The 19,202-nt window shown below is 43.9% G+C and overlaps 1 protein-coding gene across 4 annotated transcripts in view; it reads right to left on the bottom strand.

Moving 5' to 3' along the window:
* SLC13A1 (solute carrier family 13 member 1) overlaps window positions 1–9,739 on the bottom strand; it is a 105,589-nt gene extending 95,850 nt beyond the window's left edge. For all 4 annotated transcript variants that reach the window (XR_005983623.1, XM_041728254.1, XM_041728253.1 and 1 more), the window contains exon 1: window positions 9,594–9,739. Coding sequence is in view for 3 of the 4 variants with exons in the window: in XM_041728254.1 (XP_041584188.1) it covers window positions 9,594–9,692 (99 nt within the window). In the remaining variant the exon portion in view is untranslated. The remainder of the gene's footprint in view (window positions 1–9,593) is intronic.
* Window positions 9,740–19,202: the final 9,463 nt, after the last annotated feature.

A 19,202-nucleotide genomic window follows, 5' to 3' on the forward strand; every position in this document is an offset into this window, starting at 1 on the left:
CCTGTCCGACCACGACCATGCAAATCCACTCATCTAGCCGGACCCAGTAGCTTGAGTCATGTCCTAGCTGGGAGGCTGGGAAGCGCCTGCTTCCTGTGAATGCTGCACAGACAGTTGTCGATGTAGCTTTTTTTTTTTTTTTTTTTTTCCTGGTAGCTACAAGAAAATTACTCTCTGGCCCTTAGTTCAGGTCATTGAACTTGCCTGAACCCAGGATGATGGGAGAGCATTTTCAACCATAAGGTTCTCACCTTCACTACCCTTGTTTGCTTGTCTGACTCACTCTGGTCCACAGGAAACACGCATCTGTTTAGAGTGGAGGGTGGTTGGGGTGGAGGAGCCCTAACTGTGTGAGCTGAACTGCTGATCACAAGCTTTGTAGATGCAAGAACTTACTTAAAAGGTAAAGACATCTAACAAGTAAATAGACAACGCTGCTTTTCTGTCTTCTGAATAAGTAAAAGGATGCTTTATGAGGAGGCCACCACACACCAGGTACAGTACTTGGAGTTCCACAGACTCCTCTTATTTAGTCTGCACCCAAACTCTTCGAGGTAGGCATTGCAATTCCCTGTTCAAATAGAGATCAATGACCACATTGCTAAGATGAGGTAGAGCCGGGCTTCAATCCAAGCAGAAACGCCACGAGAACATATATTTTGTCATTTATTGCTCTGTTCCCAGACCTTAAGGCAAGGCCTGGCGTGTAGTGAGCACCAGTAATATTTGTTGAGTTGTTTTCCTTTCACAGTTTTGCTGTGTTCTTCCTATGGTTGTTTCTATTTATATGTCTTGACCCCTATGTAAAAGTCTTAATCACTACCCTAGATATAAAATTCTTCAGCATAGGAGCCTTGCCTTCTTTTCTGCATCCTCTCCTACCTGCTGGCACTGGATATCGTAACCTCACCCCACAGGGGGAATGTTTCTCCGTGTTTCCCGGAGCTCTCATCTCTCTTGCCAGGAAACAAGAAGTAGAGCTAAAACTTTTCCTGCGTCGAACACTATCTTCCCCAGGCCCCACTTAACAATGATGCAGTCGTACCGCGTCTTCACCACCTCAACCGAGTGCAGCCGGGGCGCTCGCTGCAGAGGCAGGAAGGCACACGAAGCCATGACTAGGCAATTTGGATAATGGCTTCTCCCCCACAAATTCCGACTGTCAAACTGTCTTGGGAAGTGCGGCTGATTATATTTAAAAATCACCTTGTTTCTCTTTTAAATTATACCTCCAGACGGAATTGAAATAAAAATTAGTCTGTAAAACATAGTTTTTTTCACCCCTTCCCTCCATTTTTTAATGACACTCTGACGGATATTAGGGAGCAATTTGGCTGATGAATTAGTACACATGTGGGCACGATCGGTCAGCACAGCTTGAGAAAAGCAGGACCAATCATGGGCCTCACTCGCTGCAACTGATTTTCTAAAGAGAACGCAGAGCAATTAAGAAAGGAGAAAAATCATGCATTTTAAATCTGGGTGCTACGAGAAAAACACTATTATTATTTGACAGAGCCTGTAAAGGGCTTGCATCGTTTGTGATACACCTACCCCTTCTGCGGCAGGGATTTCTCAAGACTCAATCCATATTAATTGCAAGGCTTAAACTGATTAGAAATATTCTCCTGTCGGAAGATGAAGAGTAAGGAGGAGCTCAACTTACAAAGTCAAGGAAAAATAACTAGCATTTCTTGTTACTTTTTAGCCCAAATGGATGGTAAGGAAAGGCCATGGGTGGAGTCACTCTGCCAATTACTGGAGAATGTTTAACTCCCTCTTTCCATTTGACCCCTGCAGCTAGTTAGCGAGGGGGACGTGCTGTCCACACCTGCTGTGCACACGGTGGCACCAGACGGGCGGCCCAGCTCACTAGCCCCGGCCTGGGGGCCAACGTGCAGGGTGCACCACCGCCTCCAGACCCCGGGCCGCCGCGGCCTTCACACCCACAGCCGCCCACAGATGCCGCTGGAGGCTCCTCCAGGGCCTGGTCCACTTTACAGACGAGGGGGGCCGGGTTGGCTGCAGCCCCTGTCGCTGAGGGCCACCGGGGCCTGCGGCCACTCCTACTCCTCCCGGGTTGTGGTCACCCTGCGGCCCAGGCAGGGAACGTCCCCTCCTCTCTCGCTTTGTGATTGAAACCCAGAGACGATGAAGGGAGGCAAACTGGGCACGAGCTCCTAAAGGTCGGACACAAATCCTAGTAAAGACGCAATGTCCCTGATGGGCTCGGGAGCCGCCCAGACTGCGTTTGAACCCCCTCCCTTCCTTCAGGAGGCGGTGAGCTGGGCAGATTGCTCCACCTGTCATCAAGTCTCTGCTCGTCGGGGATGATGATGGGGATGATGGGGATGATGGATGATGGGGATGATGGATGATGGGGTGATGGGGTGATGGGGATGATGGGGATGATGGGATGATGGGATGATGGGAGTGATAGGGTGATGGGAGTGATGGGGTGATGGGGATGATAGGGTGATGGGGATGATGGGGTGATGGGGTGATGGGTATGATGGGATGATGGGGATGATGGGGTGATTGGGTGATGGGGATGATGGGATGATGGGGTGATGGGGATGATGGGATGATGGGGATGATGGGGTGATTGGGTGATGGGGATGATGGGATGATGGGGTGATGGGGATGATGGGAATGATGGGATGATAGGGATGATGGGGATGATGGGATGATGGGAATGATAGGATGATGGGGATGATGGGGATGATGGGGTGATGGGATGATGGGGATGATGGGGTGATGGGGTGATGGGGATGATGGGGGTGATGGGGAGGATGGGGAGGATGGGGATGCTACTGAGGATTTCTCAGGTTGCTGTGAGGCGTAGAATGCACAGTCACCTTTATAACTGTTGCCAAGCCAGGCATAAAAATGGACCTCCTCATCCACCAGCACTTGCTGCGTCCCCTTGCTACACTTCCACTCTATCTGAACTCCCTTCCTTTCCCCATCTTTCTTCTCCTGCGCCCTATCTTTGCCTCTGAGGCTGGGGAAGCTCCCCATCCTTCTGCGGGGACAGGTCATCCTTCTGCGGGGACAGGCCATCAGCCCCCATCCCGCGGAGCTGCCAGCATCTGCTCTGCAACAGCCGACATCTCCGAGGGCTGTAGGCCCAGGGGAAGCACACTGTCCCCAGGCCCGGGCCAGGCACAAGGGAGCGCCAAGAGGACACAAGGCCACGGCCACAGCCCCCTTGTCCAGGACAGAGCGAAGGAGAGGGCACCCCAGGACCAGGGTGGAGGACGCGCCCTGAGACTCCAGGCGGCTGCCCAGGGACTTCATCCAGGGAGATGATGCTGGTGTGGGAGCTGTGAACGCGGGACCAGGTGCTGGGCTGGTGGGCTGGTTGTTAGGGCAAATGAATGGCAAGATCTTAAAGGCCCATCAGTGTAGACACGGCTTGTATAGACACTTTTTCCCCTGTAGGCAAAGGGAAATCACCGAAGAAGTTGGACCAGGGGCGCAATAGGACCAGGTTCATATTTTGGAAGTAGCGCTCGGGCAGGACCCTGGGGGAGAAGACTGTGAAATGGTCCATGGGAAAGAGAGGGGGCGGCCTGAGGAAAGCAGGGCCAAGGCAGATGACTGAGCAGATGGGGCAGCCCGGGGGCCCAGGGTGGAGCGCCGCCTTGGGCCCAGGGTGTGATCCTGGGGACCGGGGTCGGGGCCCACGTTGCTCCCTGCAGGGAGCCTGCTCCTCCCTCTGCCTGGGTCTCTGCCTCTCTCTCTCTGTGTGTGTGTGTGTCTATCATGAATAAATAAAATCTTTAAAAAAAAAAAAAAGCAGATGGGAGGGGGTTGGATTTTGTAGATGAGGCAACACAGCCCGATGACCTGAAGCACCTGAGATGACACAGGTTTCAGGCCTGGGGGGGTGAAGGCCAGCAGGTTCTCTGAGATAAAGAAAGGAGCAGCAGGTGGTGGGCAATGGGACTGGGTGTGGCTGGGGGCGTGGAGGGGCTGGAGGAGGATGACTCCCCGGAGATTAACTACCTTTTAATCACGCGTCTAGACACAAATGATTTGTTTAAATCACTTGGCACTTATTTATATACAACCTTGTTTTGTGATTAATATTTGCCATAGCGTAGGTGGCAACTGTGCAAGCTGCTTGGAAGCTGAAGCATTCCTTTACACTTACGCCAATATCCCACAGTTCACTTAGCGCAGCACTTTGGGCTTAGCAAGTTCTCATAAGATATTCGTGGAGAATATACACCAAATCTGGATTTCTTGGTTTTGCTCATCGACCACATTACTGTTACCATGATTTCTCTTTTTTCTTTTTCCTCACCCTCCATCATTCTGATGCTCTTTTGTGGCTAAAATGCTTACTTTCTTGGAGTTTACAGCATTTCCCCCTTATCTTAAACCCCTACCATATTTTAAAAGAACATTTAAAACAATATCAATTATTTCTGTTAATATGCTTAGTTGACTTGTCCCTTTCAAAGTTCATTATGTTTTGCTTGGAATTCCTCCCTTTCCTCTTCTTCCACTTGTAGTCTTTTTAAATTCTATCCCCTTCATTTTCATTTTCTCTGTCAGACTTCCCTCCTTTTAGCACATTCTTTATCACTTACAGGTTTGCATTTCTCTATGAGCACAATATTTCTCCCAGATTTTTTTTAGATTTGGCACCATAAGTCTCTCATTATAGATCATTTCTTCTATTTATTATTTCCATCATAACTTTGAAATTCATGATATGGGGACATCTGAGTGGCTCAAGTCATGATCCCAGGGTCCTAGGATAGAGCCCCACATTAGGCTCCCTGCTCAGGGATAGATAGAGCCCCCAGCCGATCAGGGAGCCTGCTTCTCCCTCTCCCTCCTTCTCATGCTGTCTCTCACTGACTCTCTCTCAAATAAATATATCTTTAAAAAAAGAAAGGAAATTCATAATGAAACAGATGAATATATTGTGAAGGAAACACAGGTAGCACGTGACAGCTGCAGAAGTACCGCCGGCCCTTCATGCTGTAGTTCCTCCCTCCCTCACCAGCGCTGTGCCTGTGCACTCACGCTCTGCTGTGTTGACTCTCCTGTCCTCTCTTCAAGCCTCTCCTCATGTAAAATATTTTGCAGAGAAATCCTGACATATCTGAGAAATAACTGAAATCTGGTTTTGGTTTTACAACCAATCAACTGAGGCAAGCAACTCAATATCCGTGTGCCTGTTTCCCTTCCCCTTATCTCAGGAAGGGGTCCTGGAGCACCACCTGGGCGGCTCAGTCAGTTAAGCAGCTTGAGGGTCAGACTTTTGGTTTTGGCTCAGGTCAAGAGCTCAGGGTCCTGAGATGGGATGGACTGGGCGTGGGGCTCTGCTCTCAGGGCAAAATCTGCTTGCAATTCCCTCTCCCTCCCCCTTCACTTATGCTCACATGTGTGTTCTCTCTCTCTCTCTCAAATAAAAAAATAAAATCTATAAAAAGTAGGGTCCTAATTAGAGACAAACCAGGGATAAGCCAGACAGAGTGAGACATACCTGGAAGAAATGCACTATACACACGGAAAATATTATTGCTCAATTTTCCCCACTTACAGCTCCTCAAAAAACCCGGGCCTTCTTTCTATCTCTTTGTTTTATTAATAGAGAGACAAAGAAAAGCCAAGAATTGAAAAAAATGAGTAAAGACATAGTACAGTGTACTGAGAAAAGCAAAAATTAACAAGATACTTGAAATAGTAAAAAAAAAAAAAAGAAAGAAGAAAGTTGCAAGAGGATATCGTTGGAACTATGGCATGTACTCTAGGCCAATTTTAACTTTTTTTCTGGGAATACTTAAGAAACTTCCTCTCCAAAGTGAGAAAAATTCAGTGCAATTATTAATTCCATTCAATTATTTACATTAGTAGGAATAATATTACAGGCTTGTTTAATTGATCACTAATAACTACTTGGAGAAAGACTAAGACTACCTCTGTGCTTATGTGACAATAAAAAAGACAGCATTCCTGATGTTTTAGTGTAAAGCAATGAGAAAACAGGATTCCTTTAGTAAAGTGATATTTATCCCAACGTATTATGGGTATACATATCACAACACCGTGGAAGCCATAAACACATAGATACTCAGTTGTGGTTGAAATCTCGGCTCTAGAGTCAGACAGATGCTGATCGGAAACATCTATATAGCCACATTTTGGCAAGGTATTTACTTGTTTCTGTCTCTGTTTCTAATCTGCAAAATTGGACTAATAATAATAATAATAATACCCAATTTACAAAGATTAAATTAGAGCTTCTCTTTGACTTATGCCTGGGAGCATATTCTTCTTTGTTATAAAATATTTCCAGGAAAACACTGAAAACCACAATCTTAAAATTCCTTCCAACTAGAAGATAGGAAGATGCCAACCTAATGCTGTGACCCTGGTGGACATCTGGGCACAGGTGTGAAGGGGGGCAGCATATCCTGACAAGCCCACGTGACCTACGTGTGCAGCTGGGACTCTGGGACTTCAGCAAATGGCACAGACGACTGCTGCTTCGGTGCAGGCCCCTCCCCGTGGTTAGAATCACGGCAATGATCTACCTTCCAGACGTTGGGTAGCATGAGGTCAACTGAGGAAATGGCTGAGATATACCTCGCCTGGGGTTTGACCCGTCCGACGTATTAACTCAGAGAAACACCCGAGCTATTGATAGCGACTCTCCAGTCACACGTTATCTAACTCTGCAAAATAGGGGGTCAATCTTCAAAGTATAAGTACGGAAAAGACATAACTACTGCTTAAGCATGAGCTCTGAGTTCTGACAGAATGTGGGTTTAAGTCCAGTTCCTACAGTATCTGGGTGGGCGACGTTTGTTGGGTCACATATCTGTGAGCATCAATTCTGATGATACGATATACGTGATTGTCTTATGATTAGTGATGAAGGTTAAATAAGATAATCACGCAGGATGCCGAGCGGAGAGGTGCGCTCCGCGAACTCTGAGTAACTCTCCTTCACTCTGAGTAATTCACTGTAAAACCACGGAGGGCTTCTTGTTGTTGACGCCACATTTCTGGACTGAGATGGAACTAAAGTAAGGGTTAAGGCCAGTCCATAGAAACAACCCAATAATCGGTAGAAAAATGGGGAAAAAGTCAGTCAGTAATTCATTGTTCATTCTACATTGTGTAGACTTATTGTGTCTTTACAAATCAAAATTGATTTTTTTGTTTTGTCTGGATTCTTTAGTTGTTCTATTACTGAGTGTTTAGAAGCACTGAGTTCTCTAGTTCAGTAACCTAAAAGTCATAATAGGTTGATTTGCATCCTTGTCGCAGTAGCCTCTACTTTAGGTTCATACCCTCCCAAGGCCCATATTCTTTGGGGAAAAAAAAAAAGTTCTGCTTTCATTGTAAGGAAGAGTTAAAATAATATTCTTTGAGTTTATTCAGCAGTTGATTGAATGATTGAATATGCATTTGAAGCAGCCAAAAATGAAATCATGTTATTGTACTAGGAAAAAACCCTCACATTAACATTGATTGAGTTTTAACAAATGAGTTGATTAGCAGAAACAGAAAGAGGAACAAAGTTCATCAAATGCAACTTGGTGCCAGGTCTCTGGTCTCTCCACAGGCCTAATGTACTCGTATCATAACACCTTGGGGAAAAAATCAGTGACTGCATTTCTTGGCAAGAAAACACTTTCTGATTAATGAATCATGCGCTGAAACCACCGCTTTTTATTTATTTAGTCGTTCTCCCTTTCAAAGAATTTATATTCACGGTCTCTGAAAATTACGGGAGATCATCAAAGTGTCATGTATGAGTATGTCAAGGAGCAGCACAGAAGATACGCAGCCGCAGCCTAAGCTTGCATCCACTTGTTTGGTTTCTCATTTTCTCCACCATAAGTAAGGACTCACACTGAAGCTAACCAGAAATATTAAAATATAGCAAGGTCCGGGTATGAACCAGGATGCAGTCATAGTAGAATGGCAGTAGTCACCAGATCGGCGGGGGGGCCCAGGCCCAGGGCAGTTAAAAGGGAACCACCACACATGCTAGCCAGAGGAACAAGTCTATGAAGCGGGCTTGGGCCGAGCATGTGGATGAGAGCCCTGTGTCGTCTAGTGGCCACCGGAGACTCCTAGAGGAGTCCTCAGGAGTAGCTAGATTAGGAAGGGAAGAGGGGGGAGAGGGGAAGATTAGCCCCACAAAATTGGAAAAACAAAACCAACCAAACCAAAACAATGGACTGTGCCTGTTGCTATCACTAGACATTCTTTAGGGCTGTGAGGGTTCAGAAGGATGTTTGACCAAAAAGGGGTGGGGAAGGTCCCTTCTCCAACAGGGAACTGTGAGACATTAGTGGGAAGAGAGGCCCAGCCAGGGGCGCCGCTAGAGCTGGGTGGTTGGCAGGTAGCCAGGGCAGCAGGGGCCAGTCCCTTCTCCAGCTACCTTGGTAGCCTTTCCATTAGCTCACATGAATTCCTTCAGAGTCCCAGCCCAGGGGCGGACTGCCGAGGCGGCTGAGGATCCCCTGTATCGTGATTACTGTGATGCTATTTTAACCCAGACTGGTAAAACCCTGGTTGATGCTTGTTGGAAAAGAACATCAGAAAAGCACCATGGGATGGTGGGAATTGCCCCAGCTGTGGGTCAACACATTTAGGGAGACTCTTGCAGCCCAACTTACTATGTGCCAGCCGCGCTCCAAGGAAGTGAGAACTTCCTTGAACTTATGCATTTAATTCTCACAACAAGCCTGTTTCTACCCCAATCTTACATATAAGAAAATAGAAGCATAGGGAAGTTAGCTGGTGTGCCCGGGTCCCTCGAGCTTGTGTACAAGTGGTGGCCCTGGGACCTGACGCAGAAAGCCTAGCTCCAGGGGTTGTCCTCGTGCCAACTGACAGTCATCATGCCCATGCCTGGCACAAAGAATGCTCACTGTTTGCTGATTCAAATCATTTTACCATGGAATTAAAAATGTCTTGGGTTTATTGTTCCGGACTAGTAGACTATTAAAAGTAAACAGAAAAATGCTTATAAGGACACCAAAATGAAATAACACCTCAGATGATCAGAACATGGTGCAATAACTTAATTTTCTGATTAACCAAGGAAAATTGCTTCGTGCTTTCAATGTTGTCTCATCCCACAAGGAAACTATATTTCTCGGGGGGTGGTGGCCCACACCAGCCGGGGAGCTGACACGTAAATTAGTTTGTGCTAGACCCTGGGGCTCCCGGGTGCTTTTCCAGCTCTTCCCTGTATCGCTCGGCTGCCGGGGCGCGGGGCACGGGACGGTGCTAATCCAGGATCTCCTTGGAGATTGATGACCGGAATGGGAAGGTCCCAAGCGATGTGCTGCTTTTGCTCTTCCTCTCAACTACTTGCCAGGCAGAGAACAATTCTGACTGAGTATGTTATTTAATTATTCTAGTTAGTCATACTGAGAATCGATCAACATTAACCACGGAAAAGGAGAAAAACACAATGTATGACCATCGTGACTTCAGCTGGAAGCGACAGCTTCCCTTCAGCTCTGAACCGGGCCATCACACAGAAACAATAAGGGACAACGAAATAGCCCAGGAAAGCCATCAGCCTCCTCTCCAGGTTCACTCACCTTGGTGCGAACGATGATTGGCAGCGGCAGTAAAACCAACGGAGGGAGAACTATAAGGAGAAACCGGCGATAAACTAAAATATAACTGAAGACTTTCATTGTCCCGAGCAGGAGCCTTTGACAGTGCTCTCCTCAAAATAAGGCAGACGTTAAATAACCAATGTGGATTAATATTTCTCCAGCCCATCATCACCATTTCCTGCGCTAGACTGATCAACATGAGTTAAAATTAAATCTTGATTTTTATTGTTTTACTGTCACAATTAACATGGAGAGATAAGCCCAAGAGTATTTGCAAGAAATCACATGCTATTTGCTGGTGCGGCTTTTTGAAAGATACAGTTGTTCTTCCTTTATTTAATTTGTTCACATTGGCTAGAACACTTACCGGCCGTATCTAGGGGAAGGCAGCCTTGGGAGGTAAATTGGGTCTGTCTACACTGCGGCCCCTCTGCCCCTCTTGACATTCCCACTCTCGGTCTCTGCACTTGGATGGTACCTTGGGCGTCTCTACCGGCTGCCTCCGGTGCGCTTGCAGGGTGTGAATTGAAACAGCAATTCCCATACTAGGAGCTTCATGTATGGCAGCGCGAAAGGTAAGGGTCTTGGTACAGGTGGATTTTTCTAGGGCTTCTCAGATAACGCACTGAGCCAGCCCTCGACACTGCCTACGGGAAGCCTGGCTCAGAGAGGAGCTCCTGACCTCTCTCATTCAGGAATTCTCGGCTCTCGTTCAAGAGGTGGATAACACGGCTCCTGCTGTTGAGCAGCATTTCCTCCCCGGTGCCACTCTCCGCTGCAAAATGATTTATTCACCGTTTAAAAGCCAAGTTCTGTGTATTTCTTGAACCCTATTGCCTCTTTTGACAGCAAACCAAAAGTTACCATCAAGCCTTTTTTTTTTAAGCCTTTTTATTTTATTTAAGATTTTATTTATTCATGAGAGATACAGAGAGAGAGAGAGGCAGAGACCGAGGCAGAGGGAGAAGCAGGCTCCATGCAGGGAGCCCGACGCAGGACTCCATCCCGGGACTCCAGGATCACGCCCTGGGCTGAAGGCAGGCACTAAACCGCTGCGCCACCCAGGGATCCCCTATCAAGCCTTTTAAAACCCTCCTTGGTTCTATTCCTTCAGGACTGAGCTGATGCTCTTGTGCTGATATGGACTAGATAATTAACGGGAAATCTGCAGAGAGATGAGTCATGGGGGCCACCCACGGGGTGAGTCCGGGGTGGGGTGTACGTGTGTATAAGCACAAATGTGAAGATGGGGACGTTTATGATAGTGATATGGGGGATATATTTTAATAATTATATATTAATTATCATATACTTTATATAATTAATTAATAATATAAGTAACATTAATATATTTTAATACATTTAATAAGGACTCTGGTTTGTTTCTCATTATAATGTAAATTAATAACCCAATACACTTCAACTAAGCAACTACTAAGCACCCAGTCCTAGGTGTCAACAGAACACATTTCTTTCTTTCTGTAATTTATAGTCACTTTCTCTTGGCATAAATAACCTTGCTCCGATGCAGTCTCTAGTTGGCTTCAAGACCTTATTTCTGATTCCACACTAATGGAACTCTGCTTTCTTTTCCTACAAAGAAAATAATTCTTTTGCCAACGCTTACTTTTTTTTAAATGTAGGTGAAGAAGCATTTTTTTCCCCTCTAACTGTCTAAATTTCTAAAGATACATAACACATAGTGATTCAGGGAAATCAGCAGAGTAAACAGGAAAAAAGTCTCCAAACCAGAAAAGGCACATCATGTCTTGAATTTCTCAGGTGAAAAGAGAGAGAGAGAGAGAGAGGGAGAGAGAGAGAGAGAGAGAGAGAGAGACGGTAATTACAAATGATAGTAATAAATAGCAATAATACTAAAAAGTGTTAAAAAAAAAAAAACACGTTAAAGGAACAGAGTTACTCAAGACCGTCTCAACACTTCTTTTTTTTCCTATGTAACACCCTGTACAGTTCACTGGATGCTTTTTTTTTTTCTTTAAGAAACCATTTCTGTTCTTAAATTCCCTTAGGCCACCTGGTGAGACCATTTGAGCCCCACTTTCTTACCTTAGAGGATTTTACTTTATGAGATGACACCCAAAATGAGAAGGCATTTGTGTGACAGTTAACAGAAATGAGGGGACAGAGGCACCCAACCCAGACAGGGATGAGGGGAAAACTCGACGTCGCTGGGCGCCTCCCTGCCGCCTTCTCTCTCTTGCTGCTGTTCTCACCAGGCTGGGGCTGCAGGGCGGTCCTGTGGGCGGAGGCCGGGCCCCCCCAGGGTTCTGCGGGCGCCCTTGATGCTAATGGCTCGGCCTTTCCCTTGTGTCTATCCGGTTTCCGTGCCCCCCACACGGATCAGGGGGCTGCAGGGATAATTCACGCCCAGCATGTGTGTGCGGCACCCTCTGCCCCGGTCACCAGGGCACGACCCTCTTAATGGGAGACTCTGGGCCCCTTAGAAACATATCTGAGGGTGCCCTTCAAGCCACATCGCATTGCCACCTAGGCCTGCCATCGTCACACTGCACCCGCCTCCTTGGCACCTAAGCAAGAAAAACATGAGTCTCGCTTAATACATCACAGCTGTGCTGTTTTACCTGTTTGACCTAAGATGAATTACACCATGTGCAATCATGGATTAATTCTTAGAAAACATGCTCTTTACAAATATAAGACTATTATAAACATTATTCACTCATTTACAGTTGTCTGCTTTGTGCCGGGGAGTTTACTCACCACTGCATTTAATCTTCCAAACCCGATACAAGGTATTGATATGGTAGGTATCGTTATAATTAGTTCTCTTTTATAGATTTGGAAACTGAAATTCAAAGAGGCCAAGTAAAATGTTCCAGGTACTCTGTGATATTATGATGATTTAAATCCAGTTCTTTCTGGCTCCGAAGGCAATGATTTTCGTGTGTGTGCTAGTCATATGTCTACTATAATGACTGTCAACATGACACTCAATACCAAATCATCCGATCTAGCATTTGTACAAAGGCACATGATTCGGTCAGCTTAGAAGTCGTAGCTCTAGGGTTTGCTTTTTTTTTTTTTTTATGTTTCTTGAGCCTTAGGATTGAACAAGACACGTGAAACTCAGGTTCAAGTATACGGAGAAAGAAAGCCCCCTTCCTTATGTGCTCTGAGTAGCTTCGTAAAGAGGTTAGACTGTCCAGGATACGTAAATAAGTAAGTTGTGTAGACAGTCACCCTGAAGGGAGTGGAAACCAGCTTCTAGGTGGCTATCCTACATGCTTCCCCCAGCCTTGTTCTCTGGGTGTCTCTTACGCCATGTTTGCTCCCAAATTGGTGCTTTGCTTCAGGCCTTTCCCTCTTCCAAGAATAAGCTTCCCTTATCTATTTTAAAATCCCACCAATCCTTGAAGTGTGACTTGTCGACTCATCTCAAATCCGAGGCCTCTGTAGACCCATCCTGGCAGTTCCTGACTCTCCATGCACCCACCCAAGAGCCTTACTGGGCCAGCTACATCCAAATAACCTGGAGCGCCTGACAAAGGTACAGACTTCCTGCCCTGTTGTGGCTTTATGTTTAGTTGGCTCCCTGCGTACTTTTCAAGCACATTCGTATTTGAGAACCATTGACTTAGTATCTGTAAGATATTTTCTGGCCTGGAGCAAACTGACTTACATTACTTACTCTTTCGATAATACATGTCAATCCTAAATCCTCAGTAAGACTGCAAATTCCTTGAGTACAGGAGACATGAATTCATTTCCCTCATGTCTCCAACAAGGTGCTAGGGACAAGTGAACGCTCCGTGAGAACTTTCTCTAAGCTTAACTACAAATATAGATAAATGGGAGCCACTTAGCCTCATTGCTGACACAGGATGGTTTATAAGAGCAGTTCTTGGGGATCCCTGGGTGGCGCAGCGGTTTGGCGCTTGCCTTTGGCCCAGGGCGCAATCCTGGAGACCCGGGATCGAATCCCACGTCGGGCTCCCGGTGCATGGAGCCTGCTTCTCCCTCTGCCTGTGTCTCTGCCTCTCTCTCTCTCTCTGTGACTATCATAAATAAATAAAAATTAAAAAAAAATTTAAAAAAAAAAGAGCAGTTCTTCAACAGAGTGTCAAGTTTGCCAAGAGATGTGGCTTGTTTAATGGAGGAATATTTGCTCCGTTGCAAATGTACCCATAAATGCTTAGATAAGAAAGTGTCTGTACTCAGTATAGACTTCGACAAGGAAAAAATAATGCTTTTATGGTGTGTTCCTATTTTCATTTTTAAAAATTTTAGAGTTCAAAGTGCATGATGACACCTTTAGTCGACTGCTGTTCTTGAGACTATCGACTCAAGGAATGTAGGTCGGATTGTCTCCCCACAGTCATTTGTTTCTAAGCTTCACCTAATCCCTAATTCTGACACTGACTCATGGTGCATCTCCATTTATATGTTCTGGTTACAGTATAAATTCCATAACTGCCACACATTGCACTGTGAAGCGTTTACTCCCTGGTGCCATATGTGAACTGTGCCCCCAAACCTTTTTAGATGCTGTGGAAACTAAGGTAATTTGTTCCTTCCTAACAGGCATCTAAAGATCATTTTCCCTAGTAATTTTTAATATTTTCAATTTCCTCTGGCCCTTTTTTATTCTTTAAGATGATGAATTCTCTTGATGAAAATGAAACATACAGATAATGTATATAGTATAATTTCCCAGCCCACATCAATTAACTGTGCCAGTTCTAATTTTTGTTTCCTGATATAAGGAATAAAGTCATTATCTGGGAAGGAAAATCTACCCTAGAAATTCCAGATTCCCATGCAATGGCTAAATACCTACATTGGTAAACTGATTATTAACTACAACTTCACTAATCATTCCTCCACTGTCATGAAGTAAATGGTTGACTGAACAGTGAAGATTGAACTGTGTCCTGTGAGGTGAGGACCTGAAGTCCCATAAACTGAGAAGCAAAGCACATTCCAAAAAAAGGACCAATTCCCAGCAAAAAAAGCAGTTGCCAAAATACCTTAGTGCTCCAGACCAGACACAACTGGTCACACCCTCTACTGGGGAGGGAGGAATGTGTTTCCTTGACCAAGGCTGACCATATGTCTTTATCTTGAGCTCTCTGGGAGATAAGAGGGAAACATTGGGGGATGGAGGGAGGAAGAGGGAAGTGTTGAGAAGAAAGAAAGAGGAGAAAGGACTTTCTAGAATACTTAGCGTAACCATCAGAGAAGAAAGGTGAATTGTCTAGAACTCTGTTTACTGCCCCTGCCCGTCCCTCCCTGCCCTGCCAATCCCCTTACGTAACAGTCATGTTCCAGCAGTCTGCACACATGAGACGGTATTGTCACCCTCGTGATACTCTGTAGGGTATCCAGAGGTGAGCCCAGGACTCCTGGGTGTAGCAGGAGTCGGGATCTGGATGGGAAAGCAGACCAGGGCTTACTTGGGCTGCTCTGGTTAAAGAAGGGCCGCGTATGATGGATTCCAGGGCTCCCGGCCATGAAGCTGAGGAACCACAGAAGCACCACATGACCCCAGCTGATCCATGAGTCCAGGCTTCTCGTCGAGTCAGAAGGATTTCTTAGGGTTCAAAGCAGGCGGTCAGAAACTGCCTTGGGGTATAGCTAGAGAGACCAGTTTAAAGAAACCAGTGAGGTAACAATTTTTCCCCTGGTTATCTCCATTCTGCTACGAATTCACTATTGCTCCACAGCCTCGTGTCTGGTCTTTTTTGGTTTTTTTTCTCTCTCTCTCAGAAAAAACATTGGTATTTCTCCCACCATTTTTAGCACCAAAAATATTGCCCATTTGAGGTTGGAACATCTCCTGTCCTTGATGACAGTGAAAAGAGAAAGGGTTAACATAGCTCCTAACGGTGATTTCAAGTATAGTAAGCGGCACTGACATACTGCAGCTTACTGTCAAGCTGACCCATCTTCCTTGGGAGTTATTTTTTACCTAAGTGTAGGATATTTCACAATATGTCATTAACGTGAACACAGGAAGTTAGCCAGGCTGACCTGTCGCAGTAATTTTCTGTTGGCATAGTTACAGCATTCACTGGTCTTCACCCCATGGCTTTTGTTGTTTGGGTTTGGCAGTTTTGGGTTCAAAGTGGTTGCTTATAGAAAAAATTCATTGTTTAGAGGAAGTTAATATGTGCCTTGTACCAACTGAAGACCTTATGAAGAAACATAACCAACATTTATTCCGACAAGTTATATATACTTACGTTTTCGTCCATTTTTTTAAACCACAGATTCACAGAGGTACATTTTCAGAACAACATTTTCCTCTCAATTTATATGAGTGTGCAGTTAAACCACATTCATGTACAGACCATGAGGCCACAGCCTAATCTAGGTGTTTGGCCTGGATAAGCATGATATAAAATGACAGTGGTGAGTAGTTTGAATTCTGGGAGATTTTAAAAGAAATGAGGCTAATAAAATGGACCCTTCTAGCGAGTGAATTGATGTGAATAAGATACTGTGCCTCCGCAAGAGCTTACATCAAATGGGGAAGACACCACGCACATGGCGAAGACCACCTCATGGCTCGGAGCATGAGACACACGCTGTGGGAGGGCGACTACCACCGACTGGTCTGTTGTCTTTCACAACAGCCTCCCTGTTCATAGTCCCTAAAATAACTACTTAGAAATTCTCACAGCAAGAGTCTTGACCTAACGTGGTTTCCTCTACATGTGGAGAATCATAGTATCTCTGGTTTGGAAAATTGTTTAGGCCCCTGTGACACACCGGTGCTGAAAAAAAGCCCTTGTTTGCTTGTTCATTTGAGCCCATTTTACGAAGTAGATAGGTTCTACAAATATGTATTGTATCTGGGTTATTACTGCAAGTTTCAAAGTTCCTTCATTTTTCGGCTCTTTCAAGACCTTAGCTATAGTCTCCTACCATCTTTCCTCCGTGCCTGGTTACTGCTCTGTGGACGTTCCCCAAATAGATAAGGCTTCTGGCTTCATAATAAGGCTTGTAGGCCTCATTATTCTACCTTTAAAAATTAAGGATTTATATGATCTCATAGCTCTTACATTCTATATTTCTAAAACTGACTTCTATTCAGAGAATTTCTTTTCAGTATATACATTAAAATTTTTCTTTCAAAAAATACAGAATTCTCAAAATTTTCTAGAAAAATGTACAGATTTCTTTTGGTGCGGTTTCTCCTAAAAGTGAAACAAAACAAAACAAAACTCTTAACAATACAAAAGAAACTATCCAAAGTCAATCGAAACAAATAGCCAAGAGATTTGCTACCTAAAACGGCTTTGGACAAACTTATTGCCGTATAGAACCTCAAGAAATCCAATCTAGATAGTATAAATGTTCAGATGATTTTATACGGAATCATTCGTCTTTCTATAGACCCAGCAGCTTGCTGTGATCACTCACCCCGGAAGATGGTTCATAGACACTGAGTAAACTGTCTCCCACAATTGACTTCATTGTCACATGTTTTCACTAATTACCTGGCAGCCAGCACTCTGTCCAAGAATGTGCACTTTGAATTTGAGTGAAAGCACAAGTAGTTGAGACTGACTTGGAAGTAGTGAAAATAGAGGAAAAAATAAAACTACTCTGATGAAGGTGAGGAAGATAACTCAATGGGGAAAGAAGAGTCTTTTCACTAAATAGTGCTGGGACAACTGTACATCCACATGCAAAACATTGAAGTTGCACCCCTGCCTCACACTATATACAAAAATTAATTCAAAATGGATCAAAGAACTAAATGTAAGAGCTAAAACTATAGAATTTCTAGAAGAAACATTAGTTTAAATATTTGTGACCTTAGATTTGGCATTGTTTTTCTTTTTTTTAATTTTCATTCACTCATTCATTCATTCATCCATTCATTCGTGGTGTTGTCGTTGGCTTTATCTAGTCTATTTTTTATTTATTTTTTTTTCTAGTCTATTTTTTAATTGAGATATAAGCGACTTATCATATTAGTTTCAGGTGTACAGAATAATGGTTTGGGATATTTGTACCTTTGAGAAATAGTCACCAGAGTCTAGTTAAAATCCATCACCACACAGTTACGAAATTTTTTCCCTTGTGATTAGAACTTTTAAGATCCACTCTCTTAGTAACTTTTAAATGTACAATGTGGTCCATTACATGCCCATAGCTTATTTATTTTATAATTGGAAATTTGTATCTTTTGACCACCTTCACCCACTTCTACAACCCTTGACACCTCTGGCATTGTTTTTTTTAGACGTGATGCCAAAACCATAAGTAACCAGAGAAAACCTAGACAAATTGGGTTTCATCAAAATTAAAAACTTCTGTGCTCCAAAGACACTGTCAAGAAAGTGAAAACACAGCCTACAAAATGAGACAAAATATTTACAAATCATATATCTGGTAAGGGTGTGGTACTTAGAATTTATTTTTAAAAATTACAACTCAATAATAAAAACATAAATAATACATTTTTTTAATGGGCAAGAGGCTTTAACAGACATTTCTATTAATAAGATACACAAATGGCCAATATGTTTACAAAAAGATGCTCAAGATTATTGGTCGCTGAAGCAATGCAAATCAAACGATAATGGAGTATTACTGCAAACTCACTGGGGTGGCTACAATAAACAACAATAACATCAATAACAATAAACAATAAACATCTAACAAATGTTGGCAAGGACTTGGGAACTGAACCCTATACGTGATGGTCCAAACGTAAAATTGTGCAGGAGTTTTGAAAAACAATTCTGAAGTTCAAGTGTTAAACATCCAGTGGCCTTACGACCCAGCAATTCCACACTGAGGTACACACCCAAGTGAAACAAACACTTGCGCATGAGTCTTTATAAGAGCATTTTTTACAGGATTTCTGAAAAGTGGAAACAATTCAAAAGTCCACTAAATGATGAGTGGATAGACCACGGAATGTCCGTACAATGGAATATTAATAAGCCACAAAATAGAATGAAATCCCAATATATGCTAGGACACGGACAAAGCTGGATAACATCCCAGATACAAAAGGCTACGTATTTTATACAATAACCGGCATCCGAAATGCCCAGGATAGGCAAATCCACAGAAACAGAAAGTAGGTGAGTGGTTACCAAGAGTTGGAGAAACGGGAGAATGGGGATTGACTACTAAGGGCAATGGGGCTTCTATTTTGGTTATGAAAATATGCTGAAATTGGCGGTGAAAATTGTACAACTTTGTGGAAAAACTACTGAATTGCACACTTTAAGAGTGAACATTATGGCATGTGAATCACACCTCAATTCAAGAAAAAAGTAAAGTGACTCGAAATTAAATAATAAATGTGAAAATTACTTGAAAAGCACTTTGTCAGCAGTTCTCAGACGTTCAGCCTCAGAACTCCTCTGTACTCTTACCTCAACGCTTTCTCACACGTCGTTAGAAAATAAAACTGAGAAAGATTTTAAATGTTTAGCAATTTATTTAAAGCCAAAAATAATAACCCCATTATAGGCTAACGTCAATAATACATTTTAAGAAGCCTGAATTTACTCTTTAAACAAAAAAACAAAACAAAACGGTGAGAATGGTGATATTGTTTCACATTTTTGCAAATCTTTT

This window comes from Vulpes lagopus, chromosome 13 (genome assembly GCF_018345385.1).
Source record: "Vulpes lagopus strain Blue_001 chromosome 13, ASM1834538v1, whole genome shotgun sequence".
Classification (NCBI taxonomy): Eukaryota; Metazoa; Chordata; class Mammalia; order Carnivora; family Canidae; genus Vulpes; species Vulpes lagopus.